At 37.6% G+C, this 22,583-nt stretch overlaps 1 protein-coding gene and 1 long non-coding RNA gene across 6 annotated transcripts in view; one reads left to right on the top strand and one right to left on the bottom strand.

The window, feature by feature from the left end:
- MDM1 (Mdm1 nuclear protein) overlaps positions 1-22,106 on the bottom strand; it is a 29,170-nt gene extending 7,064 nt beyond the window's left edge. Inside the window, exons 1-12 of one of the 4 annotated variants that reach the window (XM_079936031.1) lie at positions 21,969-22,106; positions 20,806-20,920; positions 16,857-17,221; positions 15,611-15,745; positions 11,634-11,801; positions 10,264-10,367; positions 10,083-10,182; positions 5,196-5,225; positions 4,695-4,870; positions 3,330-3,623; positions 2,188-2,300; positions 1,995-2,092 (exon numbers count right to left, since the gene is read on the bottom strand). In XM_079936031.1, coding sequence (XP_079792157.1) covers positions 1,995-2,092; positions 2,188-2,300; positions 3,330-3,623; positions 4,695-4,870; positions 5,196-5,225; positions 10,083-10,182; positions 10,264-10,367; positions 11,634-11,801; positions 15,611-15,745; positions 16,857-17,221; positions 20,806-20,920; positions 21,969-21,986 — 1,716 coding nt within the window. In that variant the 5' untranslated portion in view covers positions 21,987-22,106. The other 3 variants (XM_079936032.1, XM_079936034.1, XM_079936033.1) reach the window with 3 other exon arrangements.
- Positions 22,107-22,374: 268 nt separating this feature from the next.
- Positions 22,375-22,583, top strand: part of LOC307194951 — a 150,027-nt gene continuing 149,818 nt past the window's right edge. For both annotated transcript variants that reach the window (XR_013830676.1, XR_013830677.1), the window contains exon 1: positions 22,375-22,476. This is a non-coding gene — a long non-coding RNA (uncharacterized lncRNA). The remainder of the gene's footprint in view (positions 22,477-22,583) is intronic.

The following is a 22,583-nucleotide window of genomic DNA, read 5'->3' as shown; positions in this document are numbered from 1 at the left end:
CCACATGCCTCGTGGCCAAAAAACCAAAATATAAAACAGAAGCAATATTGTAACAAATTCAATAAAGACTTAAAAAAAATGGTCCACATCAAAAATAAAAACAAAAAAATATGCCCTTTCTCTCCACGGGACTGTGGCATATGCTATGCTTCTCCTCCCCTCCCTTTTTACCTGGTTAACTCTTCTTCTTCCTCTATATCTCAACTCAATTATGACTTCTTCAAAGAAGCATCCTTGACTTTCAAGAAGCTTCCTGATCTCCATGACTAGGTCAATTCCTTCCAGGACAGCACTATATACTTCTTTGAAACTATTATTAGTTTTAATTTTACTTTTTTGGGGGTGTGATTCTCACAAGACTGTAGGTTCAACAAAATCATGTACCATGTCTATTTTTGCTCATTATCACAACCACAGCATCTAGCATGTAAGTAAATGGATAAGAAACATCTGCTGAATGAAGTGAGCTAACATACACTTGGGTTTTTAATATCATTTTTAAAATGTACAGATGGTACTTGACTATCAAACCAATATCATAAGAATTCTACTCTCAAGTCTTGTGAGACAGTGTTGTTTAGGGGTTAAAAATGTGGGCTCTGAGAACAGACTGCCTGGGGACAAATCCTACTCCACCATTATGAAGACTGAACAAATTAACACATGTAAAGTACTTAGCATGGAGCCTAGAACATAGTAAGTGCTCAGTAAATGCTAGCTATTATGATCATCCCCACAGAAGTTCCCCAAATTGCTGCTGCCCCACAACACTCCCACAATTCAAGGTGAAAATATTTCTGGATAATATAATATAGTCTTCCTAATTCCTATGGTAAAAAAGAAGAGATACAGAATGATATTAACCAAGGGCAACTGAATGACAGGGATAATTCACTGCAAACTGAATGACTTACAGATTTAATGTTATTATAATAGTAGCTTCTGTAAGAAAACAAAGGAAAAAAATGACTGTGTTCAGTGAGTTTAATGACTCCTCTGCCTACCAGCAACCAAGGGGTAGACAATGGAAAATAACCAAATCTAGCTCCTGGTACAGCTACTGCTATGATCCAAATGACCATCACCTCTTGCCTGGATATTGTAACTGACTAACCAGTTTCAGGCCCTTGCTCTTGCACCCCTACTGTCTATTCCCAATACAGTTGCCAGAGTGACCTTGGAAAAACCCAAGTCAAATCATATCACTCCTCTGCCCCTCTAAAGGCTTTCCATTTCATTCAGAATAAAATTCAAAGTCTTTGCTATGACCTATAAGGCCCTACACAATTGAGTTCCTCATTATGCCTCTGACCTCATTGCCCATCCTGTTCTCCCTTTCTTGCTCTCAGCTCCACTCCTGCCTGTTCCTCAAAGAATCAGGTACCTTCTCACCTGGAGGACTTTGCACTTGCTATTCTTTTTGCCTGGAATGCCTTCCTAGATATGCATATGGGTCAGTCCTTCACCTGCTTCAGATTCTGCTCAAATGTTACCCTCTCAGTGAGAACTTCCCTCGCCACTTCCTACTCACTTCCCCTGCTTTATTTTTCTCCTTAGTTCTTATCACTATCTAAAATACTATGCATTTTACCTAGTTATCCTGTTTATTGTCTCTCTCCTCCACTAGAATGTAAGTTCAGTGAGGGCCAGGATTTTTACCTGCTCCTTTCACTGCTACATCTCTAGTGTTAAATCAGCATCTGGAACATAGCTGGAACAAAGCTGCCACAGAAGATGCTCAATCAATAGTACTGCTTTTCTTCTCTCTCTTCCTGTTGTCACTACTGACAAAAATTGAAAGTATAGCAGAAATACAGTGCCACTACCCAAAAAAACAATTCAATGCCTTTGCCTTCTGAAAGTAAGTTAAGAGCATCATCTCCATATATGATAGGCAGAATTTTCTAAAATCGGAACCTCTCATTCACTTATTGCATGTGACTAAAATAATCACTTCCTGAAGAGATGTTTTTCTCCAAAATATAAATATTTACCTTCCTAAAAGTTTCTAAGCCATCCTGAGAGGACATTCTTTTTCTCTGTTCTGCAACTGAAGGCTTCATTTTAGATGGAGACACTAAAACAGCACCACCTAGAAAAATGCAAAAGATGTTATATTTTGATTAAACTAAATTATCATGTAGAGAAAGCAGGTGAAATAAGAACTGCACAGTGTTTGCCTGTTACCAACAGCTGGAGTGGTAAGATCGTGATGAGTCCTCTGGATTCCACCAAGTTCTCTTAGCTTCGGAGTAGGAAGCCTGCCTCCTTTTCCTGAGGACACAGAAGACGACTCCGACCTACAAATTAAAACAATTATGAAGCATGTCCTCCAGAAAATATAATAAAAAAATACTTTGCCATCATTATGCAATTAAACTATAGACCTATAAGAGAAGGCCATTTTGTTTCTGAAAAAAATAAACAAATCTACGCACAGTTAAGAGTAACTGAATATTGGAAAAGAGTTAAGATCACTGCAAGTCAGCAACACACCAGAGAATTCTTCCATTATATCAGAACCTAACTTCCATATTAGCTGCAAAACTCACGAATGAATGCTAAGGGCATTGGACTATGGACAAAAAAATACCATAACCAATGGCAGAGAACCACTCCCCAAAGCATTCTGCATATAAATCAATGGAAATTAGCTATTTGCAGAAATCACTTATTTTATTAAAAAAAATTTTTTAAACATCTTTATTGGAGTATAATTGCTTTACAATGGTGTGTTAGTTTCTGCTTTATAACAAAGTGAATCAGCTATACATATACATATGTTCCCATATCTCTTCCCTCCTGCATCTCCCTCCCACCCTCCCTATCCCACCCCTCTAGGTGGAAACAAAGCACCAAGCTGATCTCCCTGTGCTATGCAGCTGCTTCCCACTAGCTATCTATTTTACATTTGGTAGGAAATCACTTATTTTAATATTACAAAACATCTTTTCTTTCTTTTTGGTAGTATAACCATCTGATAGTAAAGAATATCAGTTATTTTCTTCAAGTCACAAAGTCATACTTCCAGAGATATCTAGCAAATCATAATTAGGAGAATATAAATGAACATAACCCTAACTACTTCCTCCCCAAGTAGCTCAATGTTCAAGTGTTCAACTACCAAGTAGTGGTGACTCAAATACCTGAGTGAATCAAATTATATAAACCATAAAGAAATGCCTATTTCGTGACATTAAAGTAAAATCTGCTCTTTATTAGTCATAAAACCAAAGTATAAACCACTATAATTAATTAGTGACAAAACGAAATACATATTAACTGTGAACAATAATGCGTCTATATACTGATTAATTTAAAACGCTCACCCTTCTTTTATTTTGTCTGCTTTAGATTTTTCCTGTACTTCCAACTTCTCTAGCTCTCCCACATTAACCTGCTTGTCCCTTTCCTCCTCTTCCTCCTCCTCTCTTGGCTGTTTCTGTGTGTCTTCAGTGGTGTTCTCTGCATCCCAAGCCAGACGCCTTCTAACAGGTATGGGAGCATCTGACACACCCAATTTCTCTGTGGTAGTTTTCTGGGGCTGTTCTTCCAAGATAGGTCTTTTTTCTTCTAGTTTTGTAGAAGGATATTTCTGCAAAGTCTTATGGCTTGTAGGATCTCTGCATAACAAAAATAAGTTTTATTTTAAATTGAGTAGTTTGAGGTTTCTAATTGATACTTATTTTAATAAGTCCGTCATTGCCTTCCATCGTTCACAACTCTGTTTCCCACTGATATTGCCTTGCCCAGATACTGAAGAAAAAAATCGAATTAAGAGTTCATTTTACAATAGAAGTTAAAGTTACAATCTATTAAAATATTCCAAAATAAATTATATTTATCTCCTTCTACTCCTCCCATCACACATACATGCCTGCACCACTGCTGATAAAACTCACATGTATCTCTCGAGTGGCCTCTGCATACATAAACTAGGACCCCCTCACATGGTCTAACTTGTTCAGTTACTCAATTAGGGTTTGTGCACAAACTCATGTGTACTTATGGATCAAATAAGCTGATTCCAATTTTATATTTTAGATATATTAATCTTTTCAAGTCACTGTTAACAGATTTTGTGATGAACTTTTAAAATCAGATGTCACATAATTAGAATTTATAGTTAATTTGGTATGTATGGCTACACTAATACACTATAAAAACCAAAAACTATTTTATTTGCTACAAATCGATGTGCTATTCCTCTTAGAAACAGTTTAATTGTGTTCACTTTAAAACCCAAAATAGCAGAGAATTCTTCCATAGAATCGGGGTGGAAGTTCCATATTAACCACAAAAATCCATTAATGAATGATAATGGAAATGTACTAATAGATAATATTCTCTAAGTTTTTATTATTGTTACCTTTTTCTTTTTGTTTTACTTTTTAAAGTTTTTTACGTCTACTGTATAGTCATCCCTAGTCTACTCTTAATTGCTAAGAAGGAATTTTATAAAATTCAATCTTCCAGATTTAAATTATGTATTATTTCTACCCAAGCGTGTAAAGCAAGTATGTATAGCTTTACTTTTCACAGAGAATAAACTAAAAATAATGAAATGTAATAAGTGGCTGGTATATTTCCATTAGACTAGACGACTTTTGAGTCTTCATATCATTTTCCTATGTAATTCCATGATCTACATAATCTATAACATACTTTTCCACCATCCACAAATAACATCTCACCCAGCAAGATCTAGTGCTCTAATGTTGCTACTAATGGTTCCTTCTGAGCTCGTGGTCGAGGAGACATCCCAACAGCGGTTGTTTTCAGACAGAATCTGATTCAGATGGTCCCGAGAAAAATGAGTTCCCTGAACTCGTTTCCTATAAAACTCAGCCTTCTCTCGGAGTTCTTTAACCTATGCAGGAGAGTTGAGATATCATGTATCATTATAAATGCTCCTTTGCAAATATCACCAAGTAGCATATCCAAGACATTGTACAAATACAGCCAGAGACCAAGGAGAAAGAAAGGCAAAAGTAGCCACATATACTATGTGCATTTTTAAGCAGAAATTAAAACAGTCAAGCTGATGCACAGTGCAGTTATTTTACTTCAGGCCAGCAGGCAGGGAGAAATTTGCAGCAGCTAAGAAAAATATCGACACCTACTTCTTACTTCAACTGAAATTACACAAGTACTCTATGCATTATTACAGATTTAAAAACTCAAAAGCAACCAACCTCCGCATACCACATGGCATTTAGAGAACCCTAGGGGAGGAATACAGAAACATACTTAATGACAGGTTAATGCCATAATCGAATATTAATGGGAATCACTGAAATACCTTATTATTTTTCCTTCTAAATATATACCAAACTTGTCAATCAATTTTTTTTTAGTATTTTCAGTAGCATTTAATTCAGTAACCAAGATACTTTAACATTGCCTTGAAAATCAACCACGTTCTTGCATGGGTGGAATGCTGTCCGCAACAAGGTAACCTAATTACTATTTCCCCACCTCTGGAAGAGTACTGACATGCCAGAAACCCCTAGCCCCAGTCTTTACTTCTGGGCTTATATACACCTGCTGCTACTACTACAGAAGCTCCACTGAGAGAGTCATGAGGCTTTCCTCTCCACATTCCTCAACATTCCCTTGTAATCAGCAAAACCAGTATTAAATACATAATTTAAAAGAATATCCCACAAAATAATAACTGTAATATATTAGACAAAGCAACAGGATACCAAAAAAAAGTTCTGATGAACTACTGATATAAGGTGACTTGAATTCCCTAATATGCAAATAACATATTTTCACGTGAAAAGGAGTCTTTTATACTCATTGAAACCCTTTCATTTTATACATCATACTGCCACCTTCTGGCTTCCCTGAATACAATTCCACAATGTAAAAAAATTAAGTTGCAGCTTAAAAGTTTTGAATAATCTGCTTAAAATAATTTATTCTCAAAAAACTGTATAATTTTTTCCTATCATAAATACAAATATTAGCCTTAAAAGGATACCTGGATACTGTCTGCTAAAATCGCTTTTCTCATATTATGTAACAACCTAAATGGGAAAAGAATAGATACATGTGTATGTATAACTGAATCACTTTGCTGTACAACTGAAATTATCACAAAATTGTTAATCAACTATACTCTAATATAAAATAAAAAGTTAAAAAAATAAAAGCAAAGAAAAAAACTGCTTTTCTCTCACTTAAAGGCAAAAAAGCAAATAATGAAAATTGGCATTGCAAAAGCAACTGGAGAAACATATCCTCAGCTCCTTAAGGAAATACTACTGATGCAGAGAGATGCAAGTGCTACATCTCTAGGGAATCAGACAAAGCAAAGGACAGCGCCTGCCAGGGCAAAAGAAAACACATAATCCCAAAAGAGTCCTACTGCTCTAATGAACCAAACCTGAAACATTCCTAAAAGATAATTCAAAATATTGTTTTCTTCACTGTTAAAAAAATTAAGCCATGTTCATTTACCATTTTTTCAACTCTTATACTTTAAAGAAAATTACTAATAATGGTTTTTGCATTTAATAGGTATTGAGTCTGTTGAACTCTTAACCAGTGTATTCTGAATGCATGGGAAGCTTGTAATAAAGTGCCTTGATATAATCCGGATTTTATTTCTAATAAGTACCCCCATGCTTCAAATGTGTCATGGTCACTCCATCACCTACATGATAACATCTTCATGCCTTAGGATCACTTCCTCCCCCCTGGGTTCTCAAAGCCCTTGGTGCATATCCCCACTAGTACTTATTTCATTCTTCTGGAATTATTGCTTGTGTCATTCTTCCCCATTAACCTATGAACTCCTTGAGGTGAGGGAGAATGTAGCCTTTCAACATTGATTCCACAACCTGTCCTGAGTATGGACTAAGCACTAGGCCTGAGCTAGACGGCTGGTAGCAAAGATAAGCAAGAAAGTTCCTGCACTCAATGTGCTCACAATCTGGTAGAGCAGGCCGATCTCCTCGTATATGATAAATCATTATCATAATATTGGTACGATCTATTCCATAATAAACAAATGAGATATAAACTGAAGGAGTGGTTTCAAAAGGGGGTCCTACCAGTCCTGCACTGTGTGTAAGGTGGAGCAGGAAGGAGCCGCAGAGAAGGCTGCATTCTATCCATACGGGAGGACCTCACTGATTGATGAATGAGAGGATGGACGAACATCCCCTCCATGTACACAGTGACCTAGTTTTATCTGACATCAACTTTTTTTAAAGAAGGGAGGGGAGATACAGAAATTCTGTAAAACTTTATTCAGTTCTATTTGTTACTGACATTCAAAACTCAATGTTTTAAATTGACTTTATCAGCAATCTTTGTTAATAATCTTAGTACTGTTATATTTTACAAATACATGATTTTAAACTTCTGTAGTCCTAAACTCAGATGAAAAAATAGGACGCTGATATTTCCAAAGTAAGGTGTTCTACTAGAAAGAGAAAAAAAAATCAATGGTGTGAACTCAGTATTAAAAACAATCCCTACAGCCAAAAAAAGGAGCTACTAAAAATGATATGAATAAACCATGCCTAACTCAGTTAAAGCCACACACACACCCCTTTTCAGGTCAAGTAACACCATCAGGTTACATAATATTAAATGCTATAAGTAGAACGTTTTCCTTTCTGGATTTCTTTTCCCAAATTAAGAATTCAACTAAGTTGTTTAAAATTTATATGTGAAAAATTCAAACTCAGAAAACTGGGGAATAAAATACTCCTTTTCCCAAAATCATCCCCTGAAAATGAAGAGTCATCTTATACCTAAAAGTCCTTACAGTGTCTGTCAAATTACAGAATGTCTCAATGTGGCACTTCATCTTGAAACAAAGTCCTATTTCTGGAAGACACATTAGAAAAAAATTATCTCAACCAATGCAGTTGGGAGGATTAGAAGACTACCTAACAATCAGGAAAAAAAGACATTTAACACAGATCCAGTAGTTATTCTGAGGACTGGACTTAACAGTTGCAGTTGCTGATTATTATTAAAAAACAGCCTTCAAGCGAGCATTAGGAATAGAGCCACTGGTTATAGTATAGAGATAACAAATATACAACCACTGGACAAATAAAATCAACTACCCTAATGTTATGTGAATAGGAACTTGGGACACAGGATAAAATATCTAGTGACTAGACTATAAATAGATTTAAAAAGTACAATATCTCAAAGAAGAAAGAGGGAAATGAAGATGATACACGGACTAGAAAACTGTAACATGATTCAAAGTGCGTTAATATCCTAATGATAAAAAAGTCGCTTATGTCCAAATGCATTTGACGAGTGTGAATAATATTCCATGAAATGTTAGGAGTAGGAAAATGAGGGAGTACCTTATACGTAGGTACCTCAAAATCAGCCACATACAGTAAGTATCTTCCAGGGAAAAAAATGTAAGATATAAGAAAATATGGCCCATATTAAATGTCTATGACCTGATCGACTAAAACTATTAGCACTATCAGTGATCGCTAACCTCATAACTAAAAATTCTTATTCTTTTCTAACTCCAATTTATTTTTTTGAATGATTTTGACCATGAAGTTAAGGCAAACTATTCTACTAATTTAAACATTTTCAACCACCTATAGCAATTAATAAAACAAACCTTCAGAAAAGTCACATTACCAAGATATTATAATAGGAAATCTTAAAGACTGATCTTAAATTAACAACAAAAACAAAAATGTTCTCTTCCACAAGGGCAGGATAAGGACTGTCACATTATCACGACTCCAGACATAACAGTCCTCTGAGTCCATTAAATGTTTACATCTGAGGCCTAAATACCAACTCATCTTAGTTCAAAGAAGTCTCAGACTAAGTGATAATCTTTCCAAAACAAGGAGCTTCTCATGAACCCAACCTAGCAAAGTACCGGAACACGACAGGGCAGTGGCTGACACCTACCAACTGGCCACACACGCCCTCTATGGCCACACTCTGCTCCTGCCTTTGCCTGGGGTTTTCCCCCATTCCCCGTCAGACTCCTCAGGCACAGAGATCCTCACGGAGGTCTGGCATGGTCAGAAACTGCTCAAGAATTCAAAACTGACTCAATTCCTTTCTTCTGTCATGGCTGCTTTCAATGTTCTCATTTTTAACTTGATTTCACCAAGGTGAGTATAGGAATTTTGCCCCCAGTAATATTCGGTTGGCCGAAAAGTTCGTTCGGGTTTTCTGTGACATCGTATGGAAAAACCTGAACGAACTTTTTGGCCAACCCAATATCGTCACCAGGACATAGGTCTGGGAGCTGCCAGAGCCAAGAACCAGAAGCTCAAAGTGTCAGAGGCTGATTACACATAATTGTTAGCCATGGTTTAAAGTATGGAGCTAAATAAGATTCATTCCCCATCCAAATTATCCCTCTCTTTATAATGTCTAATCCAAAATGTTCTCATTTAGCTTATTCACACAGAAAGGGGAGCAAACCATCAAGATGTAGTTTAAAAGATGCTAACTACACAATAACCAAAAAAGCTCCACCGTTTATCCTTTGGCTATAAGAAGCTAGTACTAAACTAGCACTCACCAATTCTAGAATTACCCTTTTCTTCCAACCTTTCTTTAGGATCCTCAGAATTTCTCCCATATGTCAGGGTATCCCAACACTAGAACTCAAACCTCTATCAACACAGGCCACTCCTTCCTTGTGCTTGCAGACTGCACTATTAGTACATGCTAACAGGGCACGTCAGTCAGATAAACTAATCTTGAAAAATTAATCAATCTTGAATTGAGAGAGGTCTGAAGGTTATAAAATAATCAAATCTATAATGCTACAATTCTATAAACTGACTTCATTAACATAAATATTTGATTTTAAAAACATTTTTAACTTTAAAGACCTTATAATAATACTAATCTCTAAGCTAGTATTTTTAAAAAAACTAAACACACTGATAAACTATATCCTCATACATACAATTGAAGTTCCTGATACTTTTAGTGCTATTACCGCATCATACATTTTCATACTGTCATCTCTATTACTAGGTGAAACTATTGTGAAATCAAACTGATATAGTGCCAAAGAAAATGTGGGCTTCCTGAGCTTATACACTCACCTGATTTGGTATGTTTTCCTTCACACGTGTCCAAGTCCCAGCTTTATAAAAATATTGGGCTGGGCTCAGAAATTTTGCTCTATATTCAGAATTCACCTTCCTAACAGAAATGAAATGAGAGTAAATATTTCACCATGTTGATCATCTAAATACCATGATATTTTTCTTACAAAATACATACCCAAGCCTTTGATGTCTCCAAGGAGTAAGTTTCTTTTTAGGCTGGTTTAAGTCTTTTGATTCCATCTCTGCTTCTAATTTTAAAGGATCATCTGTTTTATTATACTAAAATGAAAATAATTTTAACTTTTTATGCTCAATTTATGTTATACATTAAAGTGAAAACACAGATGTTGTAAAGTATAGCTGGATACTGAATTACAATTCTGTTTTTAAAAGTAAGCTTTAACTACTAAAGATAACATAGAAATCATAAAAAATCAACAAGCAAGTTTTGAAACTAGTATATCTGGTTAGTTTCTTGAAGTATATAGCTCAGGATATGGTTTCATTTTCTAACAATAAAAATTTTAGATACTTGGCTAGGAAAAAGTTTTAATTAACAAACATCTAAATAAATAAACTTTATGTTAACGACCTATTGAACACTGGTCTTACATTTTCCCTTGATATTCTAAGTTTACATTTAATTGTTACTCATTGGGACCTTCCACTTAATTATTGTAAGTTAGCACACAGCTTTACTGAATAACTTAATTCTTTTTTTTTCAAGAACATCATAGGTCCAACAAGTATATATATTATTAAACATATACATCATATATAATATATATGTATGACTTACATATATGCATATATAATTTTATATATGTATATTTATATATATATAAATTATTTTACTTTTAGTCATATAATTTTTATTCTTAGAACCCATAACATTTCAGGTATGACATTCCAGGAGATCAAAAAATAGGACTTACCCCTGATTTACCTATAATTTACAAAAATTTTAACCTGATGCTGTAACTGAAACAGCTGTAATTTCACACAGAGAAGTACGTTTGTATATACCAAGGTAAATCATGTGAATTATACTGGCTATAATTTGGCATATTAAAGCTATGGTTTAAAATACATGTGTGGATGTGTGTTTCTATCTGATTTCCACTATTTAATTTAAAGTATGTGTTTCCATCACCACTGTAACCCCTGGAGCTCACATTACTATAAGGACAATCATTTGATATTAGACATAGCAGACTTACCTGCTGTATTGCTAAGCATATGCTGCACTGTATTACATTTAATTATTTAGATCTGTCTCCCCACTGACCCAAGAACTGCTTAGGGCTTAGTGTAGTTATCATTGTATTCTCAGTACCTACCTGGCGCCTGGTTTCTACCAGGTGCTAGATGAACTTTTGACATTTAGTGAATAAATAAACAAATTAGTGAACTAGCTAAAAACAAAATCTCAAATAGTGATAAGTAAAAGGAAATTTGTAAAGTTCCAAATGGTGGTAAGTAAAAGAAAACGTGGAGAGTTTCAAATCATGAGGATTTTATTTTGTTTAAAGAGCTGACAAATACCTTCTTTTCAGGAGATATTGTTTCAAAATTTCCGTTCTCCTTCAAATGATTTCTTTGTTTTGGTTCTTTCACTGGAGATAAACCCTTAAAATTTCTTTTGTATTCAGTTTCATGGATGAATGAGTTACCTTTGAATTGTGGAACGAATTTGCTTTTATTGTGGAAAACCTTAAAAAAAAATTACTTTAGTTTAGTTTTTTGTTAAATATACAGAACTTCTTCAATTGCTTAAAAAATTTCACATATGAAGTTGAATCATAGGATACAAAAAAGGGAAAATTATATACGACTGTAATTTCATTTCACATGTCTAATTAACATCCATTGCAACAAAAGCAAAAACAAATGGGATTGCATCAAACTAAAAAACTTCTGTACAGAAAACAATCAACAGAGTGAAGAGACAGCATATTGAGTGGGAGAAAATATCTGCATTCATCTCATAAGGGGTCAATATTTAAAATATTTAAGGAACTCAACTCAACAGCAAGAAAACAACCCAATTAAAAAATGGGCAAAGAGGCATAAAAACAGACATATAGATCAATGGAACAGAATAAGGAGTCCAGAAATAAGCTCACATGTATATGGTCAATTAACTTATGACAAAGGAGCCAAGAACATACAATGGCGAAAGGGTCTCTTCAATAAATGGTGTTGAGAAAATTGGACAGCTACACACAAAAGAATGAAAATGGACCACTGTCTTGTGCCATACATAAAAATTAACTCAAAATGGATTAAAGACTTGAATGTAAGCCCTGAAACAATAAAACTTCTGGAAGAAATCATAGGCTAAGATCCTTGACATGGGTCTTGATGATGGTTTTTTGGATTTGACACCAAAAACAAAGGCAACCAAAGCAAAAATAAACAAGTGGGACTACATCAAACCAAGACACAATATTTTCAAATCATATATCTGATAAAGAGTTAATATTCAAAATAATAAAGAACTCATAAAACTCAATTAAAAAAAAGCAAGCTGATTAAAAATGGGCAAAGGAACTTTTTTCCAAAGAAGACATACAAATGGCCAACAGGTACACGAACAGGTGCTCAACATCACTAATCATCAAGGAATAAACCAACATCAGTGAGATTTCACCTCACATGTTAGAATGGCTATTATCAAAAATACAAATGGTAACAAGTGTTGGCAAGGATGCAGAGAAAAGGGAACCCCGGTCCACCGTTGGTGGGAATGTAAATTGATATGGCCATATGGAAAGCAGTATAGAGGGTCCTCAAAAAATTTAAAATAGATCCAGCAACCCCACTTCTAGGTATATATCCAAGGGAAATGAAATCAGTATCTCAAAAGATATCTACACTCCCATGTTCATTATAGCATTATTCACAGTAGCCAAGATATGGAATCAGTCTAAGTGTCCATGGACAGATGAATGGATAAAGAAAATGTATTATTATTCAGCCTTAAAAAAAAAAATCCTCTCACTTGCAACAACATGCATGAACCTGGAGAACATATGCTAAGTGAAATGAGCCAGGCACAGAAAGACAAATACTGCATTATATGATCCCACTTATATGTGGAATCTAAAGGAACTCATAGAAGCAGCAAATAGAATGGTGGTTGCCAGGGGCCAGGGACCAGGGGGTGGGAGAAATGGGGAGATGCTGGTCAAAGGGTACAAAGTTTCAATTATGCAGGATAAATAATTATGGAGATCTGAAGTACAGCATGTATGTAGTTAACAATACTGTATTATGTACTTAAAATTTGCTAAAAGGATAGATCTTAAGTATTCTCACCACACACACAAAAAATGGTAACTACATGAGGTGATAGATGTGTTAATTAGCTTGATTGTGGTAATCATTTCAGAATGAATACATATGTCAAAACTTCACATCGTACATCATAAATATATAATTTTTTGTCAATTAGAGCTCAGTAAAGCTGGAGAGAAAATCCAAAGGTCAACTTTCTCTACTCATTACTATGTTTTGAATAATAGTTATTGTAATCAAATAATGCTTAAGCCAAAAGAAATAATGAACCATATCTTTTCTCCCCCAAGTTCCCCACCCCCCTATTAGTTTGGTAGTGAGAATAGTAAAATAGGCAGATTTTAATAATAAGAAAATACACATTAGCTTTACAAAGCAACTCTGTTGTCAGCTCTGCAGGGTTTTTTTCCTCCTTGACATGAATTTTTTTTCCTCCTACAACAATAAAAAAGTCTTAACGTTTTGAATATCTGACATATGCATTTGCTCAGGTTTTTTCCTTTGCTTATTTTTAGCTTAAAGCAAGGAAAAAAGAGGTAATTATCATGTCTCTATTTTTAAATGTTTTCTTTTATCCTTAATATTTCATAATATGGTTTCCATTTCATGGTCTATTACCACTGATTACAGAGAAAGCAAATAGAAAGGATATGGAGTTCAAATAAGGTATATTATTGCTTCACAACGCTGCATAAGACACCTTCATACAGATCACAACCAAACAGTATATCTTTTTAAGTACAGTATAACCTCAAGGACTCTTCTGCCAAAAATTGTTCTGACTCTTTTACATATTAATATGACATCCTTTCAGAAAACAGGTGTCTGATAAAACAGAACGGAACAGCTCCTTTAGAGGTTCCCTATCAACAAGCTTTGAAAGTTTCTGTCACAGAGCTCTTCAATCCACAGACCCGAAAACTGATATGCTTTCAACTAACAAAGAGCATTTGCTTCCAAAAAAAATTCTCTGAAACCCTCACTAATGAAAGCAATAAAGCTAGTAGTGAAGGTATTGCTAGTGATTTATTTTATGTTATACTTCTGATACTATCAAAAGAACGTTTCTACATAATGCTTTCACTGAAGTATGCAGAAGTTGTCAATAGGGCTTTGATTTGAATCACCTCTACCTTAAAGGTAAGATATTCTACAAAAATTGAACAGTCATGATTTTTAGGCTGTAAGTAATTTTGTAGGTACACTTTCTATCCAACAACACTTGTGAGCCAGCAAAAGAAGTACTGATTCTATTCACTAGGTTTATAAAGGGTATGTATTGATTTATGTTATTTTATGTGTTCCTAAAATGTTATATAAATTTCAGTTTTTTAAAAACTGAATAACAAGTAAGCAAGCCTAAAGCTGCTACAATTTGTAGGATAACACTGGTACTATCTTAGTGTAAGATGACATGTTATTGTCTTGCTGAATCTAATTATCCTCTTGGTCCTTATGGGTGTATAAAGTATATAGGTGAGTGAGAAAGAAAAGACTAAGCTGTCATGAGCCTTTGGGGATATTCTAAATGGAAGTATTTCCTACCTAAGCCTAGGAGTATGGTTAAGAACATAAATGAGCTAAGAACTGTATGGAGAATTCTAGTAGTAAAACAACAGAGTATATATTAGTAATGGTAGTCTAATACTAAAATTTTGTGAGGATACAATGAAACCTAATATCACATTTAGTTATCATTATAGCTTTTGAATTTATAAATATAGTTAAACTGACAATTCCTATCACTGCTCATTTGATATAAGGACAAAATTATATATCTTGCATCACTTTCAACCTATTTTGTACTTATTAAAATAAATATTCAATGCAGTTACACCTTTCTTAGAAGACAGAAAACATGCAATATATTAGTCAACAAAATTTAACATTTCAGAATACAATCAATTTAACAATTTTTTAATAAATAAAAAAAATTCACAGCATGCAAAAACTTACCAGTCCTCAAGTTTTCATTACCCTGTCTCATATTTAGTATATGTGATGGATCTGGCAACAATGATCATCAGTAGCCTAGGACAGTATAATATTACTACTATAAATCAGAAGTAATAGGATGATTTTAGCAAAACTCTCATTTTCACGTTTCTAGAACCCACCTTCAGGCCTTCTTATCTAATTTCTTTCAGTTCTTAGTTCTATGTAAATCTGCAACACTAGATTAGATGATATTCCTCAAAAATGTATTGCATCCATTAAACTACCTGATTGGCTGCAAAAGCTGAAGTAGTTTCTTTAGGGGTCTTCCAAACAAACTGCCTTTGATATTCAGAATTTCTCAAGACATTATGTGAAGGAACAACAGTCAGTCCAGCTTTTTTCTGTAGAAGTCTATCCAACTGTTAGGGAAAAAAAAAAATCCAACTCAAAGTTATTAAAAATTTCTATTCAAACTTTTTCTTTTTTTTAACTGTGGTAAAAAACATAGAATATAAAACTCTACCCTCTTAACAAATTCTTAAGTGTACAGTAAGGTATCATTAACTATATGCACATCGTCATACAGAAACCTTTCTTTAATTGTTAATCTTCCTTTAAATTGTGAAACTCTTTAAAATTCCCTTAATACCGTCAAGGAATTATTGTGCATCCCAGCAAAAGATAACATTTCTCTCATTGCTTCTCGGCCTTTTGGCTAAGATCAAGTGTAGATAACATTTCTCAGTCCCTTCCTACCAATTATGCATAAGTGAATATATTACTAAGAAACAACAGCACATTACCTCGTCCACAGCTTGCTTCGGGGACACCCCTTCCCCTGCCCACCAGACTTACATGTCACCTTCCTTGATTCCCATGCCCCCTGGTCTTCCAACACTTCTAAATGCCTCTCCGTGGTTCCAGTCAGCGGTGGACATGAGATGGGGAGGAAGCAGTAGAGTGGAGAAAAATGGGGAAGCAGTGAGGCGTCTGCACGGGTCCCTGCAGCCTCTGCTTATGTGCTCGCAGGGACCTGCCGCAGGCCAGCTGGGACATAAGAGAGCAGAACTGCAAGATCTTTTGAGATCTAGCCAGACCTCTCCTTCCTTTTGCATTTTGTCAATTGAGACTCTGTTTTTTCTGCTAGTACACAATAAGAAATTGAAAAGGGCCTAGGTATAAGTCAGCTCACCATCCCCGCCAGAGGTAATGGCCTACTCCCTTTCTCTGTCTCAACTTGATCTGTCCCTTAGGACTCAGGTGCTGATATATGATAAATAAAATCCAGAGGCAGGCTGTGTACCCAACGAAGGGATATCTTAGTAAAACCAGTACAAAATGGCAACTATTAAGAAGAGAACTAAGTCATAATAACTAAAGTCAACAGCCTCTTATCAACTCTTCTACAGACACTGGACAAGAAAACAAATAATGGAAAAATTTAAGCACAAAATGTAATATTACTGAAATGATGATGAAATTTACAAAGAATTCTATGCTTCTAAAAGGAAATACAGTGAATATACCTACCCCACCATCCATGTTTTCTGAAAGAAGCTTGGTAGAATGTTCCAGCTCCACATTTTCATTAACTGGTACATGATTTGCTACTATAGCCTCCTTATTTTCCACAATTTCTGAAGCCCCTTCAGCTCTGGAGTCTGCAGAGTGAGATCTGGTTCTCTTGGGAACCCTGGAGGCGTCTAGTGCAAGAACCCTTTCTTGGTTAACATCTTCTTTTTGTTCTGGTTCTGGTGTTCTGGGGGCTTCAGGTTCTGGTGATACAACCACAGCGTTCTCTGAGGTAGCTCCATTCCACTCAAGAGATTTTGAAATCTGTGGGTCATGGTGAGGGACTCTTCTTTTGGAAATAAAACTTGGCTCTTTTGTGATTCCTACAAAATATAATATACAAAAATAGCAGATACCAAAGCATCAAGCTACAAAGACAACTTTTAATCACATGTATGAGAGGAGAAATGGAATTTAAAATTCAGTTGAGATACACAATATCCTTCCAGTTACGGGATTAAAAAAAGTACAGTTTTTCCACATAATATCTTTAATTTTGTTTTAAAGAAATATTAAACGTTTGACCATAATTTTTAAATTGAGGTCACAATGTTCGAGTTATCCTAACACAAGTTGCTAGAATCACAACGTGATGGACCTGGCAAGCCAGGTGGAATGTGTTGCCTCCGTTTCTAATTACTTTCCTGTGCTACTTTACAGAACAAAGGGCCCTGGTGCTGTCAAAATTTGGAACTTTTCACAAAGCTTCTCTTATGTACAGCAGACCAAGATGAGAAGGGGTGAGATGTCATTATGCTGGATCTTAGTTCTACATTTGCCTTGAGTTCCTGAGAAGTAAAGAGAATGAACCCTTTTGACAAGACCTAAGATACTATTTCTCTATATTTCTGTCTGGCAAGCAAATGTCCAAAAACTTAACCTTCTACCCAGGTAAGAGGAGCTCTGTGGAATGACAGTCACTGAGATACTGCCCTAGTTTGGAGCCATTCTTTAAAAAGAAAGAAGACAGTGCAGGGTGGGGTAGAGAAGAAAGATTAAGAATGGAAGAGAAGGGAAGGTAGACAGACAACCTGGCATTAGGTAAAACCAGAGTCCTTCAGCCTCTATCATGGATGTTCTGGCCATCAAACCCAGGGTCCCCACCCTTACAAGTCTGCCCTAGACCATGGTCTCCAAACTGGGTGCATATATATCTGGAGGCACAGAAAGACATTCTGTGGGGGGGCAGGAGCAGAAATGGGCAGCTTAAGGGAATCACTTTCCAGATCCTAACTTCCATGTGTGCTACTTCCTGACAGCCTAAGGGCTGCATCTGCCATCTGTAGTTTCCTTTCTCACCACTCCCTTCATAATCACCCTCTTCCCACTTCATACAAGAAAGACACGCCTCTCAACCACCCTATGGAATAAAAGAATTGTCATAGGTGGGGAGGACAAACAAAGGAACAATTCAAGAAAGCACAACTCCTGAGGAAGAGTATTTGACAGAAAGCAACAAAGGCAGAGATTAGAAATAACAAAAGAACAGTGCATTATTCTATCCAGCACAACACCTTTTCCATCTACCTATCTTAGAATTAAAATTCAGGGTGTAAGACAGTCATTATGTGAAATGCATATATGCATATTAATGCATTTATGTGGACCAAAAAATAAAGTCAGACTTTTTTCTCACAGAATAATTCTAATTTACATGATTAGTTTTCTAGTGAGGACTGACTTTACCAATTAAATGATGAACATTTACCATAAACTGAGCTCAATCGCTAGCTCCAAAATTTTAACAAAAGACATGTAAAACATATACACAATATTCAATATGCTAGAAATCATATCCTTTGAAACTATTCATTACACTTTTGATAAAAAAGAACTTAAATATCAACTTTAAAATGTGAACAGAGATAAGAGTTTCTAAATTCTTTTAGCGGGTATGAAAGCACAAAAGCTTGAAGACCACTGCCCCAGACTTCTCTCTTTAACACAGAGCAGGGCTGCTGGAAGAAGAGCAAAATGAAAAGAGAAGATTCTCAAGTGGTCCACCCTTGTCTCCTAGCACGGTGGAAAATACACTATGAGGAAAAATAAGCACAGAACGCCCAGCCAGCCTTCGGTAACACCGCTGCTGTTCTTTCCTGGCCCCCACCTCCCTTTCTGAGCAACCTGGAGTTCTCACTCTGCCCCTCCCCCTTACCTCCCTGTTAACAGGCCTCCCCCTAGACCATTCCTTCCTCACAAGGTACCATACTCCAAAGTGGCTCTGCTCCCGCAGTCTCATTTCATCACCCCTACCCTCACATGTAGCTGATCCAAGCTAAAATGTTACATGGGGGCAACTATGTGGTTAACCAATGCCCCGTGTCATAACATCCCTCAAGGCCCTCAGTGGGCTAGCTACATTTTGAGAGATTTATGTTGGGATTCTTAATCTAATGGAGCCTCGAATCTGTGGAGTTTCTGGTCATTCGGAGAGGATTATGAGCACCACCCTGCCCAAGATGCAGTGACACCCAGTCTTTGAAGCCAGGCTCTGGGCAAAGGGTCCTGACAATTCAGAGGAATCCTAAAAGAACCACCCACTCTCATCCACTTTTCCCTTTGTTCTCCAAACCTAATCCTGGAAACACTCTCATCTTACTAATTTCCCAGGCTTGCCACCCCACATGCAAGTCTTTCTTCTCCTGGCTTCAAACATCTAAGTTGGAGGAACTTATATACTACACATCTGGCACTCTCACACATGTCACAGGTTGGGCACCAAGCACTCATCTGTATATATGCACCTAGCCCTTAAGAGGAACATCTCATTTCATCCCTCCTAGGAATCCTGTGCAATGGGCTTCCCAACTCCCACTTGGTGAAACAGGCCCAATTTGCCCGAAGTCACACAGCAAATGTGGATTCAAACCCAGGTTTATTCATTCATTCAAAAATGAAGTTTAATAAACTCCAGAGTATGCCAAGGCCCTGTGTCATGTACTAAGCAGGTGGTGAAGACAGACAGACAGAGCCCTGCTCTCAGAGATCTTATGTTCTAGTGAGGGAGAATTAAGCAAGCAGGTTGAATGGAATCAGTCTGTCTCTTTCCCCCTCTACCACACTCTGGGAAGCCTTAGCCGAGGGTTCTAACTTCCCTGAGATACAGGGAGGAAGCATGTGTGATGACAAGAACATGGCCTCTGAACTCACAGGCTTTGAACAACACAGACTTGATTTCAAATCATGGTTCTGTCACTTATGAGTGTGAACCTTGGGCAAACTGCTTTATCTATCTAAGCTTCCATTCCTCAAGACCTTGGGAGTACCCCTCCCCACACTTGTCCACACTCAGCTTTCATGTCTCAGCTCCAATATCACTTCAAATAAGCCTTTCCTGACCACTGATTCTAAAGTGTATTCCCTCCAACCCACCCCTCCTTCCAGTTATCTATCACACCAGCCTACAATTTTATATAACAACCTGAAATCCCCTGGTTTTTTTATTGAGTTACTTGTTTACTGTTTTCCCCACAGTTAAGGGTCTTTGTCTGGTTCAAAGTTATATCCCTAGAAGAGGGGAATAGTCATGGCCTACAGTAAACCCTCAATAAATATTTGTTAAACAAACGAGTAAATCAACCAGGCCAACTGAACAATGCTTCACAAAATTTTTTTTTTTTTTTTTTTTTTTGTGGTACACGGGCCTCTCACTGTTGTGGCCTCTCCCGTTGCGGAGCACAGGCTCCGGACGCGCAGGCTCAGCGGCCATGGCCCACGGGCCCAGCCGCTCCGCGGCACGTGGGATCCTCCCGGACCGGGGCACGAACCCGTGTCCCCTGCATCGGCAGGCGGACCCCAACCACTGCGCCACCAGGGAAGCCCACTTCACAAATTTTTAATAAATCATTTTGCAAACTTGACCCCGAGGTTTATTGAACTTATAATGACTACTAGCTGTTCAACTTACCTAATTGATCTGATCTAAGTCCAGCCCATGGGTACCTTCTCCCCAATGAGGAATTACAGGACTCTGACAAATATGACTTTTTCCACAGAAAGTTTCTCTGGTATTCACTCAACCCCTGTAATGCAAAGTACAATTTAAGTAAAACGTAATTAATGAAAGTTGTTTTAAGGTAGACATCAGTAAAAATCATTTCTGAACCTCTAAAAAGAGTTGAAAGACTTAAGACTGATAATTAAACACAGAAGAGGTCCTTAATAATAGCTCCCAACATTGACCCAGCCCTGTGCTACCAGTTCATAGTGTTATATCCTTAATCCTCACAACCACTTGAGACAGATGTTACAAGGATTCTGAGGCTCAGAGTGGCTACCCTTTTGCTGGTTGTCTGATTCCAAAGCCTGAGGTCTTGTCTGATAATGGGTGGCAATCTAAATCCTCATCACTATAATTATCCTAACTAACGAAGTTCTCACCGAGTACACAATATAATATAGTATGCCTAATCCCTTTAGAAGTTTTGTAAAGTCAACCAAGAAAAGCCAAATTCCCTCCCATTCTGGATGCAAACCCTCAAGATAAAAGAAGACAGTCAGGGCTTGTGGAACACTGTGGTCAACTGTTATGTTGAAGGGTGCTTGACCATGACAGCTACCGCTACCTGGAACTATTAACAAACCTTAAACAAATGCACAATTGTGAAGAATGTGTATTTCTTATACCCTGTCTTTATCTTGTCAGGGTCCCATTTCTCAAGCCTTTAAAAGACATAACACACTTTAAAGTTTTAAAGGGAAGGGGTGTCAAAAGCTAAGCTGTGATGTGGTCCACAGGTGTCCCAATCTGAAGCCACCGTAGTTCCCATTATAAAGTGCCCTCCATCTACACGCCTCTGAGCTCTCCCCGCCCCCACCCACCCAAATAAATCCACCTCAAACCATCTAACTATTCCACTCGGCAACTCGGAAGTGAGTGTGAGCGGAGAGGGGGCTAGGTAAGAGGACAAGAGCAGCATCCTCTAGGATGGTTACAGGCAGGATCGGGAGCTGACAGGCTCAGCAGGGCCGAGGGGCGCGGCCCAGGAAGCCAGTGAGGCTCCGGCGCCCTGCACCCGCCCTGTCCAGCTCCCCCCATCAAGCTTCGGCCCCCGGGGACCCCGGCCTCACCTTGAAGCGCACCGGCATGTCGCCCGGCGCTGGAGCCCCAGTCACTCCGACAGTTAATGAGACAAAAAGCCCGGAGGGGGCGGGGCGACAACAGGAGGTTCCCTAGCAAAAGCCTCGGCCCAGCGTCCCCGACTACGCGCCGGCGCACTCCGCGCTTGTCGCCTTGAGCCGTGTCGCTCTGCCTTTCCCCGCCCATTCTGAAGACTGAAAACCAGTAGAGACTCGGAGAGCCCCGCACCGTCATTAAGAGTCGACCAATCAGTGCTGGAAAGGAGAACGCCCGCCTCCCCAGCCAAATCCCGGGGATTGATAGAGATGGCGGGCGGAAGGCCGGCCAATGAGGCTCTCGGGCCCGGAGTGGGCGGGGCCCCGCGGGAGCTTCGTCCTGAGGAGAGCTCGACGGCGTCTGCTTTGTCGCGTCCTGCGCACCAATGGGTCTGCGTGCCGCTGGGATTCATGAGTCGCCGGCCTCGCTGGACCCAGGTTCTTCACGTCATAAAACAGGAAGGTGTGTTTTTAGTTCCAACATGTATGACAGAACGGAGTGTTTCTTTGTATGAAATGAAAATATTCAGGTCTGTTCTTTAGAATATCAATTCCTGCCACCGACAACCG

This window comes from Stenella coeruleoalba (assembly GCF_951394435.1).
Source record: "Stenella coeruleoalba genome assembly, chromosome: 11".
NCBI classification, from domain to species: domain Eukaryota; kingdom Metazoa; phylum Chordata; class Mammalia; order Artiodactyla; family Delphinidae; genus Stenella; species Stenella coeruleoalba.
The sequence above is the reverse complement of the archived record's forward strand: the minus strand, read 5'-3'. Positions and strand labels throughout refer to the sequence as shown.